At 36.5% G+C, this 15,225-nt stretch overlaps 2 protein-coding genes across 2 annotated transcripts in view; one reads left to right on the top strand and one right to left on the bottom strand.

Moving 5' to 3' along the window:
• Window positions 1-12,748, top strand: part of SPDYA (speedy/RINGO cell cycle regulator family member A) — a 41,195-nt gene extending 28,447 nt beyond the window's left edge. The window contains exons 5-6 of the mRNA XM_006835170.1: window positions 6,523-6,817; window positions 12,657-12,748. Of these exons, the coding sequence (XP_006835233.1) occupies window positions 6,523-6,817; window positions 12,657-12,748 (387 nt within the window). The remainder of the gene's footprint in view (window positions 1-6,522; window positions 6,818-12,656) is intronic.
• Window positions 12,749-13,035: 287 nt separating this feature from the next.
• TRMT61B (tRNA methyltransferase 61 homolog B (S. cerevisiae)) overlaps window positions 13,036-15,225 on the bottom strand; it is a 101,168-nt gene continuing 98,978 nt past the window's right edge. The window contains 3 exon segments of the mRNA XM_006835283.1: window positions 13,036-13,079; window positions 13,163-13,240; window positions 14,294-14,514. Coding sequence (XP_006835346.1) covers window positions 13,036-13,079; window positions 13,163-13,240; window positions 14,294-14,514 — 343 coding nt within the window.

Raw genomic sequence — 15,225 nt, 5'->3', positions numbered from 1 at the left:
TCTCGAATTAGAAAGCAATGGATTTCTTGCTTCTGCCACAAATTCCCCCAGCTGTAAGCCTTCCAAACTTCCAAATATTCCTTTATATGTGGTTCAGAGTTCTGGGACCATCCCCTGAGCCTGCTTGGTCGGATATTCTGTGTTGTTGCTGGCGGAGCTCCTTGCTGCACTTCCACCCGATCTGCCATCCTGTTTGTTCTTTCAAAACATTTGACCTGTTGAAAAACTGTTGTTTTATGTGGGGCACCATTTCCATAAAATAGTTGCAAAGCTTCAGTGATTTGGGATGATGTTCACCTGAGTTTTGTATAAAGTTTTATATTAGTCCTGAACTCAAAATTTGTTTCTATGGAACCAAAAGTACTTTTGAATTATTCTCATATGTTCAATTGATTGATAAGGGTACCAAGAAGATCCAGTGGGTTAAGAATAGCCTTTTCAACAGTGGTGCTGGGATAACTAATTGTATATCTATTTGTTGTTGTTGTTGTTAAGTGCCATGAAATTAGTTCCTACTCATAGCGACCCTGTATAATGTTTCCAAGGAGCCACTGGTGAGGTTGAACCACTAACCTTGTGATACAGTGCTTTATCCCAAAGCACCATACAAGGACTTTGTATATCTATAAACGAAAGAATAAAATTATACCCCTACAACATACTGGGACTCATGTTGAGGCACTGTAGGATCAGCACTGGACTGTAAACCACGAAGTCAGTGCTTCAAACCCACCTGTATCTCCTTGGAGACTCTATACAGGGTCTCTGAGTTGGAACCAACTCAACAGCACTTACCAACAACATACTATATTTTTAAAATTAACTCAAAATAGACTAACGAACTAAATATAAAGAGTTAAAACTTAGAAGAAAACATAGGAATACACTTTCATCATCAGTTTTCAGCTATGACACTAGAAGTGTAAGTAGTAAAAGAAAATATAGGTAAATTGGACATTATCAAAACTTAAAACTTTTGTCCTTCAAAAGACAACAACAAGAAAGTGAAAAGAGAATCCACATAATGGGAGAAAAGTTTTGCAAATCACGTATCTGGTAAGGACTTGTATATAGCATATATAAAGAATTCTTAAATTTCAATAATAAAAGACACATAAACTAGTTTAAAAATGAGTGAAAATTCTGAGTAGGCTCTCTTTTAAAAAAAATTTTTTTTTTATTTAAGATATTAAGATGGTCAATAAGCACATGAATAGAAGCTCAACATCATTAGTCATGCAAGTCCACTGCCCATGAGTCAATTCCATTTTATAACATCCCTGGGAGCTCTGGTAGCGTAGTGGTTATGAATCAGACTGCTAATCTCACGTTCAGCAGCTTGAAACTGCCAGATGTTCAGTGGGAGAAAGATTAAGCTTTCTGCTCCCAAAAGAATTACAGCCTCAGAAATCCTGTAAAGGGTCTCTGTGAGTCGGAACTAACTCCATGGCACATAACAACAACAACAACATAGACAGAGTAGAAATGCCCCATAGGGCTTCGAGCGTTGTAAATCTTTACAGAAGTAGATTGCTTTGTCTTTCTCCTATGGAGTAGCTGGTAGGTTCAAATCTCCAAGCTTTCACTTAGCAGACAAGCACTTTGGCCATTGCACTTTCAAGGCTCTTAGCCATATGGGAATGAAAATCACAGCCACAAAGAGATACCACTTCAACACAACCCCTGGGATTGTTGCTAAGTGCTGTTGAGTCAATTCCAACTCAGCGATTCTGTAGAGACCTTGTGGTTAACAGTCCAGTGTTGATCCTACAGCAGTACACCAGGACTCCTCCAACTAGGATGGTTATAATAATAATAAAAAAAAAGACATGGGATGTGGAGAAATGGAAACCCTCATAAACTTCTAGAATGCAAAGTAGCATAGCTGCTTTGGAAAACACAGGGTAATGATCAGTACTTCAAACCCACCAGCTGCTCCTCAGAAACCCTGTGCAGGGTCACTTCAGGTCAGAACTGACTTAATGCCACTTAACAAAAACAACCACATAACCTAGAAATTCTACTCTTCAGTATATATCCAAGAAGACTGAAATCATGTGCATACAAAAAATTGTACATGAATGTTCATTGCATTATTCATAATAGCCCCAAGTGGAAATAACCCAAATGTTCATCAGCTGGAGAATGGATAAATAAAATGTGGCATATATACAATGAAGTATTATTTGACAAGAAAAAGAAGCATTGAAACATGCTAAAACATGAATGAACCTGAAAACATGCTAAATGAAAAAAATCAGTCACAAAGGACTATATATTTTGTGATTCCATTTATACAAAATGTTTACAACAGACACATTCATAGAGAAAGAAGTTAGATTAGTGGTTGCTAGGGACTGGAAAGAGAGGCATGGAGGATGAGTGCTTTCTATGGGGGATGCTTTCTTTTTTGATGTTGGTTGCACAGTTCTGTGCATATGTGCTCTGAGAATAGACTGACAGCCGTTGAACATTAACAATTTAGATGGTGAGTGGAATGGTATTTTAAAAACTAGTATTTCCTGTTGTTATTCTTCCCTTTCCTGGTTTCAATGTTCTTCATAGCACCTAATTACTATATAATATATTCCATTTTATTTATTTATCTTGCTAATTTATATTTACCCCCACTAGAATATAAATTCCAGTAAGACAAGAACTTTATTTGTTTTTATTTTACCTCGGGTTCCTAGAACAGTGCCTGGCATATCCTAGGTACTTAATACATGTTTACTGAGTGCTGGCGTAAATGTAATGACTTCTTTTTTTGTTTTTTCATAGTTAGCTTCTTATCCATGAAATAAAAATAGAATAAACTATAAAACAAGTTTTCATTGAGCTCACTTAGCACCACCTCTCTTATTGTAATGGTAGGTAGATAAGCTGTTTTGTTTTGTTTTTTGGCTGTTTTAACCAGGTTTCCCCTATTGCAATAAAAATGCCTTTTTTTTTTTTCATAATCTTGTTGATGTACAGAAAAGGTAACTTCTTAATAGATTTTCCCTGTTATCTAAGTAGTCAGTCAACAGCTCATTTATGAGTAAGTCATCAACTTTATTTGGTACACCCTTCCTGATGTTTGCTGAAGGTATAGAGTTTGCAGCACAAAGTAGCAAACATGCTGCTAGAAATTAAGCTATGCATTCATGATTGAGAGCCCTGTACTGGCATATTGCCACACAAAACATTTATTTGGTCCCAAATTCTAAAACAGAAGGAGCTGTGGTGGCGTAGTGGTTACGAATCTGGCTGCTAACCTCAAGGTCAGCAGTTCAAAACTACTAGCAGTTCCGTGGGAGAAAGATGAGGCTTTCTGCTCCTGTAAAGATTTATAGCCTCGGAAACCCTATTAAGGGTTGCTATGAGTTGGAACCAACTCCATGACACATAACAATCACCATCATCCTAAAACAAATCCATGTAAAAATAGTAGCTTCAAACTGGTTTACAATACAGTAGTACTTTGCAAGCTCATAAATATTTTCATTATTAGTTTTTAAAATGTGGATTACTATTTTTTTCTTAGGTTATGAATAGTTTAAGTGTTCTTTTCATTTCACAGATTTAATGACTTGTCGTGGTCATTAAAACTCAGCATTCTTTTCATTGTACTCTGCTGTCAAAAAAAGAACATTATTTCAAATAATAATAAGTTTTTTAATTGGTCTCTTTTTATTAATTGTGGCTTCAAGGAAACCGTGTGGTGCACAGTCTACTCTGACACACACGCGGTCTCTATGAGTCAGTCACCTTGATGACACCTGGTTAAATATAACACTTCTGCTAGCATTTCTGCTTTTACACTCCCTTAGCCCAATTTCCCCTTTTTTGGATCCTAGTTTAATTTTTATTTTTCTCCTGCAGTTATTCATTTTGTAAGCTACCTCAAATACCTTTGTGAAAAGGGATTCATGATTAAATTAGAAAAATATATAGGGCTTCTTCAGAAAAGAATAGACTGTTTCCCTACATATGCTGATCTTATTTTCTTAGGATCAGTTATCTTTTTGACATCAGTTCCTCAGAGGTGAAATTTATTTAGGCTATAACAACTTACTGCTATCGAGACTATTCCAACTCCAAGCAGGTGGTAATGGCGAAAAAGAGGAAGACTCCCCACCCCCAACAAGATGGATTGACCCAGTGACTGCAACAGTGATCTCAAATATAACAATTGTGAGGATGAAACAGGGCCGGGCGGTGTTTCATTCTGTTGTGCATAGGATTGTGTAACTTGACAACATCTAACAACGGTTTTGGAGCAGTTCTTTTTTACTTACCCTCGCATGTAAACAAAACATGTAGTGAACCCTGTGAGAGCTGGAACTTGACGGGATTGCCTTGCTTTTTGAGTTTCCAGTTTTCTACTTTTTGACATGGTGCAGTCTTAGCACTTTCCTATTGCTTATGCTTATTTTATTGGAAAATATTTGAGTTTTCCTTCTCTGACAGAATCTAGCTTTCACAGGTTTTAGTGTATATTTGAACAAGTACATGTATATATTTTTTAGCTGGACTAGCATGTGGAGACCACGATGCTTAGCTTATTGCAGAAATAGCAGGTTTTTGAAATTCAGCAGAATTTCCTGTAATTTGCGTCTGCTCTTGCTAAGTTTTGCTGTATACAAATCATGTTGGTGAACAAGTCATGTTATTGGCCTCCAGTTCATGTTTTCATATATCATTAAATGACTGGATGATATTGTGTGGAGAGTATGTGATGCAGGATACAGGGGTATATGAGACATTCCTGCTGTTAGGGGGTTTTCAGTTGATGACATGCATAAAAAGATAAATCTCAGTACTAGAAGGTTATATGCTTAAAGCTCTGAGAGACAACAAAATCTGAAAGCTAGTTATTAGAAAAGGGGACCTTGAAGCAAATGAAGAAAGGAGCTATACCAGACAAAGGGAATAAAGTATAAAATACAAGTATAAATAAAGTATAGAATATAAGTATTGAGGAAAATGGAAGGAGTGTTAAGTGCCGTCCAGTTGGTTTAGACTCTTAGCTACCCTGTATAGGGTTTCCTAGGAGCAGCTGGTAGGTTTGAACTTTGTGGTTTGCAGTCCAGTGCTGAACCTACATCGCCACACCAGGAGTAAGATAATCTAATTCTACTTCATCACTTCAGGAAGCTTTGACTCTGGTTTTGAGTTGTCATAGAAATGTTTATATTTAGTATTAATGTCTATTTGTTGTACCTTTTCATGTTTATGTAATTGTATTATATATATTAGGTTGAAAATATTTTGAAAAAAATCTAAAAGTAGATTTTAAAATAAAATTAACCTTAACAAATATTCTTCTTTTTCATATTAGCCTAGCTAGTATTCTTCATCCCTTTATCTTAGGGAATAACACAATAACCCTTTTTTCTGAGGGAACTAGTCTAAATCTGGGATTTCTAAAGTTTTTGTTTTTAACTGCAAAAACTTTTCTTTCCAAATACAATGTTACACACAGTTCCATATAAAATAGGTAAAATATTGAGCTTCTCTACTGGCTCAATCTTCCGTTGCCCCTCCTACAGTAGTATACCTACACCTCTGAAACCTTAGGGCTCGAAACACTTTGAAAATCACTAGAGTAGGTAATTAGTAAGGCACCAGTTAGCTCTAAATTTCAACAGTTCTTATTTCCTTTGCATTATTGGTAAATGAAACTAATTATTTTTGTTTAGAAGTACGTAAGTTTTAGACTTCAGTCATGAAGTCAGCATGTATGTACACTTCCTAGCTTGATTATATTGCTCACTTCTTAAATGGCTTGTATTTTCTAAATGTTATGTAGAGTCCTGGTATGGCACTGTCGGGTAAGCACTGGGTTGTTAACCAAAAGGACAGTGGTTCAACTCCACCAGCCGCTCCTTGGAAACCCTACACAGGGTCGCTATGAGTCTGAACCAACTTGATGACATTTTAGCCCCACACCAGGACTGATATGTAAGGAGGATTGTCATTATTATTTGCTTTACAAATAATACCTCATCAAAACCACACAACAATGCTCTAAGATAGAGTATGATTAACCCCCAGATTACAAATGAGGAAACTGAGGAACAGAAAGGTTGAGTAAGTTACCTGTGTTCTTATTCACTGTATCTTTTGCCATACTTACAAATCTTTTGAAATTAATTTCACATACATAATTAGAACCTCAAAAGCTTTTTTTTTTAAACCCAAAACTTCCTGAGGTTAACAATTATATATTGTTTTGGGTTAACTTCATTTTCCCCAAAGTCAGAATATTGAGAAATGAAAAGTAAATACCCTGACAAGCTGGAAGACTACTTCCATCTTATTTCCCAGTTGAAATAACTTAAATACATTGTGAATTATTGTCTTTCTGACCTAACCAAATGGGTCACTTTATTGGTAATATTGCATGCTCTGTATTTTTCTTTGAACACTGGTAATTTAGTTTTAGAGATAGCTGTTCTTGATTTTAAATGTTTATTCTTAGTTTTACTACATTATGAAATCTTTGTAAGAGTCTCAAAGTAAGCTTTCCACTTATAGGTTATGGCTATTGCACCAACTCATTATATATGGCAACGAGAGCGCTCTGAGCATCACAGTGGGGCTGTGAGAAACTACAACAGAGATGAGGTTCAGCTGCCCCGGGGACCTAGTGCCACACCAATAGATTGTTCGCTTTGTGGTAAAAAAGGAAGATACGTTAGACTGGGGTTGTCTTCATCGTCTTCATCCAGTGGGACAGTGGAAGTGATGGAAAAATGTTCTCAGGAATCACACAACTCATTCTCAGTGGAAAAAGTAGTTGACCCTTCTCAAGCTCATAGCTATCCTCAAGGTATGGTTTAGTGATATATCAGCTTTACGCATGTTACTTATTGAGCACTGGTCAGTCATTACAGGCATCTTTTACAGCCTACAACACTCAGAGTTCAATTAGTAGTGAGAGGTGCCCCTCTTTCAGTGATCCTTTTTTCTCTTGTATCCTTCTGTGTTTTGGGTAGCCTACCTAAATTAAAAGGATTTTTAGTGTGACTTACGTTAAAATGACACTTCATACACCATAGCCTCAAGTCTTTTAACCATTAAAAGAATCTGAGCCATTTTCTTTGAAATACTTGTTTTATTCAAAAGGGATTTTCAAGAAGAAAATAAATTTATTTGTAATCTCATTATCCAGACTTCATTGACTGGTTAACTCTTGTTTTCTTCGTACACATTTCTGGTTTTTTATTTCCTATTTTTAATAAATTAGAACCATTCTATATCTGGGCCTAATTTTTTTTCTTTATTTTTTTATTTTATATAACTTGTAAAGGATTTCACCACTCTATTAAGTAGTATTAAGATCTGATTTTTAAACATGAGACATGGTATATGTACTATCACTTATGGTACATATTTCATTTTTGTTGGAATTTAAGTTGCTTTTACAATGACAGAGTAATTAGAAAATAATCATATGAACTAGAAATGCTTTGTCAATCACACAGTAAATTTTCACCATAAATGATAAATAAATGATCCTTGTCATAGGTGATAGTTACTGGATGTGCTAAGTGGAAGCACCCGATAACCTCGACTGGAAGTTTTAGCAAAAAGCCTGGAGCAGAGCATCAGCTCTGTCGAAATTGGGTTTTCTGTAACTACATACCAGTTGGAAGGTTTTACATTCAAAACAGATTTTTAATATTCACAGCCAAGCCTAAAGTAAATACTATTATTTCCATTTTTGCAGATGAAGAAACTGAGGCTTAGAGAGGTAATTTGTCCAAGGTGATGTGAAGGAGCTATATTAGAACCCAGATCTGTCTGACTCTAGGCTAAAGCCAGAATTCCTAATTATGTATTACTGCTTCCTTTGATGAAATCCTTTCTTTGGTGGTGAAAGCATTAAGAACCATGACCTCAATGAACGATTGTATGGAGTGAGTTAGAGAGAATTCCAGCAACAAAAAGAGCAAAACAAAAGTGATTATATTTTATTCATACTAATCCCTGTAGATGTATAGTAGTAACACACTATATTTGTAGATTACAGGCCTTGACAGCTCAATGAGAGTGTGTACAGAGAGTATGGGAAGCAATGAAGGTCCTGGAGTTCTGGTTTAGGATTCACAAATTATATTAGGATGTTGTTCTTAGGTGCTGTTGAGTCAGTTTCAACTCAGTGACCCTATGCACAACAGAATGAAACACCACCTGCTCTTGCATCATCCTCACAATTATGTTTGAGTCCATTGTTGCTGCTACTAGGTCATTCCATCTCGTTGAGAGTCTTCCTCTTTTTCACTGACCAGAAAATTTCAAAGGGCAGCTTAAAGAGGCAAAGTAAAGTACTATATTGAAATGAGTAAAGATCTGGAGTTAGAAAACTAACTCCAGTTAAAGGGAAAAACACAACTCAGCATTTTTCAAGCTGAAAGAACTAAAGAAAAAAAAAATTCTAGCCTTGATTTGCAAGATTGAAGGATTCTATGGGCAGGTCCTATATAGGAAGGAATAAGTGTATTCATCATTGCTTTATTTTGAGTCAAGGTTAAATTTTAAACCACCTGTTACTGATAGCCACACACACTTACCTACTATAATATTTACATTTATTTTACTTAAATAAGCTTAGCAGGGAGTAGGCTGAGAGGGGAGCAAGGGTTGTAAAGGTGATAGGCACAATGGTCATTCTGTCACAACCTTGGCTACTGCAGATTCCCAGTAGGGTGTATCGTTGGCCTCAGTTAACCAAGTTTTCTTTCTCTGGCCCACATAAACTGGCTAGACTTGTCTTGTAGTATGTGGTTGCAGAGTTCCAGGGTGATGCAAATGGTTAACATACTTGGTTACTAATGGGAAGGTCCATCCAAGGGCACCTCAGAAGGTGATCTACTTCTGAATAATCAGCCATTAAAAGCTCGATGGAGTTCAGTTCTACTCTTGACACTCATGGAGTTGCCAGAAGTCAGTTCTGACTAGATGGGAACTGGCATGTGGTTGTAGAAAACCCAGTTCAGACCCAGAGAGCTGATACTCCTCTCCAGATTTTTATGCTAAAATTTAGCACAGATGGGTATCAAATGCTTCCACAGGCTTTCTTTCTAACACAAGCAAGCAGCTTCTCCCGTTTTAGGTAAAAACACATTTTTCTACTTTAAAAGAATTTTTTTCCCCAAAAGCAACATGTTAAAATCACACACACATGCATACACACATGCATACATCTATGAAATGGCATTAAGATGTTCACTTTACTGAAGAAGACATAAACTCAGAAAATTCAGATTAGGTAAAACACTAGCAGCAGAAAGAACAAAAACAGCAAGATGAGAACCCAGTTCTATCTGAACACAGCACATCTGTATACTGATTTCTTCTAGGTGCCATCGAGTTGCTTCCGGCTCAGCCATCTTGTATAGGGTTTCCAAGGAGTGGCTGAGGACTTTGAACCACCAACCTTGTCATTCAAATCAACCTTGCCGTCAGTCCAGTGCTTTACCATTGTTTGTCCTTACCTTAAGCTGTTTCAACTTTAAAACCTAGGGCTAGGTTTAGGCAAATGCATGTGAAAGATGAGTATGTATGAGGGGCTTCAAAAAGTTCATGGAAAATGGAATTAAAATAGAATCTTCACTGTTGTGTTATCTAAGAACTTATCAGATTTTAGAGTGAAACCAAGGGGGGAAGAGGGATGGGTGGGAAAATATCAAGCATAACCCTGGGTTATATAGTCAGGCATGGATGATTCCAAATGTTATCATGTAAAATAATTTTTCTTTAAATTCCCTTCTCAACTTTATTTTTGTCATCACCACTGTTCTTAGCATCCAGGTTTAAAATTCTTACACTTAAGGCATAATCAGGGCATATAAATTAATGTGATCAGGATTATACTAATTTTATGTGCAGAAGAAAGACCTAATTTTTCTGCTTTGGAAAAATTAGCCATTGAAAACCCTGTGAAGCATAGTTCTTCTGTGATGGAGTCACTATGAGTTAGGGGTGACTTGATGGCAGCTGGTTAGTTTTAAGTTAATTATATGATCAATCTAGGCGTACAAAGCACTGCAGAATTAAATCTATGGGGTGGGAGACTTGAAGGTTTTTCAGAGCTCTCGTGTGATGCTATAGTGTAGATAAGCACTGGACTGCTAACCTCAAGGGTGGTAGTTCAAACTCAGCAGCCACTCTCAGAAACCCTATGTTGTTAAATGCCGCTGAGTCAGTTCAGACTCATAGTGACCCTGTATAGGGTTTCCAAGGAGCAGCTGGTGGGTTTGAACCATCCATCTTGCAGTTAGTAGTCCAATGCTTATCCTATAGTGCCACACCAGGACTCCTTGAAAACCCTATACAGGGTTACTATGAGTTGGATCCAACTCAAAGGCACAAAACAATAATATATATGAAATCATACTAGACCCAGTGTAGGCTTAACATCAGCAAATTTTTGTCTACTATTTAACTGCCCTGGAAAAGTGGAGCTTCAGGAAGGTACTGGGAAAATGTGAACCAGTCCCACACCTCTAGGAGATCACAAAGAGAGCCAGAATAACATGGACAGCTAACATTAGAAGAAGGCATATGTCTAATAAGCCAGATAATAATCATGCTTAGTGTTCAGAGGAGGTTTAGAGAAAGGGCTTAAACTGGACTTTGATCAAGTATACAACTAAATGCTTGCAATATCTTCTTCAACACTAGCCCCTAAGAGCTGCTATTAGGAAGCTCTACAACTAAGTACAGTATGCTGAAAAGACACTTCAGTACTCTACATGAAATAGGGATGGAGGGCAGAATTTTCTTTGCTCTGAAGTCAACCAGCCCCATTTCCAAGTAGTACCATTAGGATTTTTACATAGTAGGCATTCAGAAGAATGAACGAATGACAGAATTTTGCTACAAGGTGAATAAAAGAGCAGAAAAGGGAGTAGTCCTTGACAGAGTTTTCAAATAGTACTTCAGAGCTTCTGTGTATCTAAAAATGTTCTAACAACTATGAAGGCATTACTACTGTATGACTTCAAGATAGATATACTATAGAAATATGACACCAGAAGATACTCTGCTTCCCATTCAGTCAGCTCTCTAACTGCAGTCAGGGTGATTTTTTTTTTTTTTTTTTTCCAACACAAATCCAAATGTTACCTTAATTAACTCCTTATATGGTACTTCATTTTCCTTAGGATAGGCAAACTCCATAGCAGGCTTACAAGTATATCCTGCAGGACGTGGCCCCTATTTCTCTTTCTAACCAAATTTATGCAATCCACTTTTTCACCGGACCCCAGCATCCCTGTTCTTTTGCTGCTGTTGCTAATGCCTGTTTATCAGATCTCAGTAAAGTTGTCACTTGCTTGGCTGGTTGCTTAACTAGAGAAAAAGCCCTATTATAGTCACTGTACTTCCTTTGAATACCTGTAACAGTTTTAGTTTTATACTTGTAAGGAGCTCTGGTAGTGTAGTGGTTACGAATCGGGCTGCGAACCTTAAGGCCAACAGTTCGAAACTACCCGTGGCTCTGCGGGAGAAAGATGAGGCGTTCTGCTCCCGTAAAGATTTACAGCCTTGGAAACCCTGTACAGGGTCGCTATGGGTCGAAACCGATTCGACGGCACTTAACAACAACAATGATTATTTAATGTCTAGCCATCTCTTGGATAGTAAAGTCTATAAAGGCAAAGGTTTTAGTTGAAAATCTGTTTTTCAGGATACATATTATTTTAAATCATTGTAGCCTAAGGAATAAACCCAGAAATAACAGCATTTGTTTTCCCAGGCTCTGATTCTATAAAGATTTACAGCCTCGGAAACCCTATGCAGTGAGTCGGAACCGATTCCATGGCACATAACAACCACAATAACAATACTATAAAACCTAAAACATGTTTATATTTAAACAACTCAACCACTCTAAGCCTGAGAAGTTGTGCATATTAAATGAAATACATATATAAAGTTCTTACAATAATATATGGCTTAAGGCAAATGCTCAAAACTAGTCCCTTTGAATAATAAACTCTATTCCTAATTAATTCTGTTTTATATAAACTGTATTTCCCCAAATACTTGATTTATACAAGCTTAATAACACTAATTCTGATGTTCTTTTCAGCTAGTTAAAAATATTATAATAAGGGTTAAAAAGATTCAAGAATGTTTACATCTTTTATTACAACTTTTAAGGAGCTCTGGTAGCGTAGTGGTTGCGAATTGGGCTGCGAACCTTAAGGTCAGCGGTTCGAAACTACCAGCCGCTCCGCGGGAGAAAGATGAGGCTTTCTACTCCCGTAAAGATTTACACTCTCGGAAACCCTGTACAGGGTCGCTATGGGTCGGACCCGACTCAAAGGCACTTAACAACAACAACAACATTCTTTCTCATTTACCACCACCCCCACTTCTACCATAACCTAGATTTCTTTGTTACTTTTTAATATACATTGTTGTTATTGTTAAGTGCCGTGGAGTCAATTCCAACCCATAGCGACCCTGTATAGGGTTTCCAAGGAGAGGCTGGTGAGCTTGAACCACTGACCTTGCGGTTCAAATGACTTTGCAATATGACACATTAGCCCACGGTACCACACCAGGACTCCTTTAATATAAATAAACAACATTAAAAAATATATTTAAAATACACAGACACATATAATTTTATCTTAAAATGCGTATTTTATTTTCAGTAGCCAGTGATCATCAATCAAACAAAGAAAAGGAAACTAATTTCATGGAGAAAGACAAATCTATGGAGTGGTTTACAGGAAGTGAAGAATGAGATGACTCAGCTAAACTTGGAACCATTAACTGCAAAATGTCAAACTAACTGCAAGACATGTGTCAAAATGGGACATTTAAGCAGTTTTGCAATGTCATCTTTCTTTAGTTTTGACTATTTTCCAAAATTATATGTAAAAGTTATACAAATGATAGTAATTGTATGTAAAAGTTATACAAATGATAGTAATAGCTGAAAATACCAATCTATGAGAGTAGTAATTTGCAATATAAAGTTCTATTTTGGTACTTTCCAGTCTTCAATTCAGTTGTTGTCCTCTGGAGTACTCAGTTAAGCTGTGGTTTGGATTTCCTCAATTTGACAAGAAAAGCTAATTTAAGAAGGGAAAAAGTAAGGTCATTAAAATAATCAGAAGAAAAACATCATTTAGTAATGCCTGAAAACATTACTCACCTTTGTGACTGGTTTGCCAGTGTATAGGTCTAGCAATATAGGGAAATGATCCATATGGAAAATCAGATTGTGATTCTTCTGGTGTAAAACAAAATATATGTTACATATTTTTTTAAATAATTTGTTTATAAATACTGTTAAAATACAAATTACTGCCTCTACTGTTAAGTTTTTTTCTCCTGGACATTTTTCCAACATTTGTTTAGGAGCTACTCTGCCATTTATTTGACATGAACAATTTATTAATGCTACATGATGAAATTATATATAATCCAAGGAGCTCTGGTAGTGTAGTGGTTATGAGTCAGGCTGCTAACCTCAAGGTCAATGGTTCAAAACTAGCAGCCGTTCTGCAGTAGAAAGATAAGGCTTTCTGTTCCCATAAAGATTTACAGCCTCTGAAACCCTATATAGGGTCACTATGAGTCAGAACCAACACCACCAAAGGGATCTAATCTAAGACCATATCATAAATCAGTGGATATTTGAAAATTTGTTCGTGGCCTAAATTATGTACATACTTAACAAGGACCTTAATTTAGTTCTTTGAAAAATTCTAGCAGTATCTTAGAAGTTGCTTTTTGGAATACTGTTGTTATGTGCCATCAAGTCAGTTCTGACTCATAGCAACCCTGTGTAGGGTTTCCAGGGAGCAGCTGGTGGATTTGAACCACCAACCTTGTAGTTGGCAGACCAGTGCTTATACTATAGCACCATACCAGGACTCCTTTGGAATACTAGCTACTTGCATATTGTTGTTAAGTTATTAAGTGCTGTCGAGTTGGTTCTCACTCAAAGCCACCCTTTATAGAGTTTCCCAGGTATTAATCACTGATCTAAATTAAAACACTCCTTTGAATAGTTATAGTGTTTCATAATCCAAACTTCTTCTTAGATATACATAAAATGTAAATATTAGAAGAAGCTCAGTTCTTCAGAGGTATCAGAATTTATATCCAAAGCAGGAAAAAGACTTTGTCCCTTATATATTTTAATTTAACAGAATAAGTACTATATTTGAGTTTCTATAGGGGAAAAATGTCTGGGAAATACTTTTTAAATGTATTAGTTTACATTTAAAAATGTTCCAGTTTTACTGCAAATATATACATAAGCAAAATTGAAGCTCACCATCCTCCTGCAGTATCTCACCTTCAATTCCAATTTCCTTTTGAAAATGTAGCTGTAAATGTGTGTTAGTTTTAGGTGCTACTTTTTGAGATAAAATTCCAGTTTTCTGTTTTGAAAGACAGACCATCCAGTCTCTGACAATGACTTCACTTATCTTTTCACATGAGAGAGCAGGTTCACAGACGTGAATTCCATCTAAAAGTTCAATAACCTGTGTGATACTTTCAGAAAAGGAAAAAATACACTTAAATTTCTACTGAAATAACCTTTTGTATCTTAAGTTCATTATAGCTCTTAACTAAATGAAATACTATAGTTAAATCAAGGGTGGTGGTGGTTGTTGAGTCCTGTTGAGTCGTTTCGGATCTATAGCGACCCTGTATAAGGTTTTCAAGGAGCTGCTACTGAGTTTGAACCACCAACCTTGCAGTTCAGTCATACCTTACATTCTAAGTGCATTATCCTACAGCACCACACCAGGACTTACAGTGGGGAAAGTAAAATGAATTAGAGCACGTAAGTAAGCAATTTCACAGAATGCTAAGTAAAACAATGCAGAAAGACCACAATTTAACATTACTGTTTACATTACACTTTTTAAACTAATTCCTGATTGTAGGGATAAATAGCATATATTCATCATATATTTATTTTAAGGAAGATGTAAACAACAGCATAACTGAATTAAGGAGTCCTGGTGGACAGTGATTAAGTGTTCAGCTGCTAACCAAAAGGTCAGAGTGGTCCTATGCAGTATTTCTCTTTTTGTGACTGACTAATTTCACTCATCAGGATTGGAGGAAGACTCATTAACAACCTGCGATATGCAGATGATACGACCTTGATCGCTGAGAGTGAAGAGGACTTGAAACATTTACTTATGAAGATTAAAGAGCACAGCCTTCGATATGGATTGCATCTCAATGTCAAGA

The sequence above is a fragment of the Chrysochloris asiatica genome, unplaced genomic scaffold (genome assembly GCF_000296735.1).
Source record: "Chrysochloris asiatica unplaced genomic scaffold, ChrAsi1.0 scaffold00016, whole genome shotgun sequence".
NCBI lineage: Eukaryota > Metazoa > Chordata > Mammalia > Afrosoricida > Chrysochloridae > Chrysochloris > Chrysochloris asiatica.
Note: the sequence above shows the minus strand (reverse complement) of the source record. Positions and strands in the feature narration are given on the sequence as shown.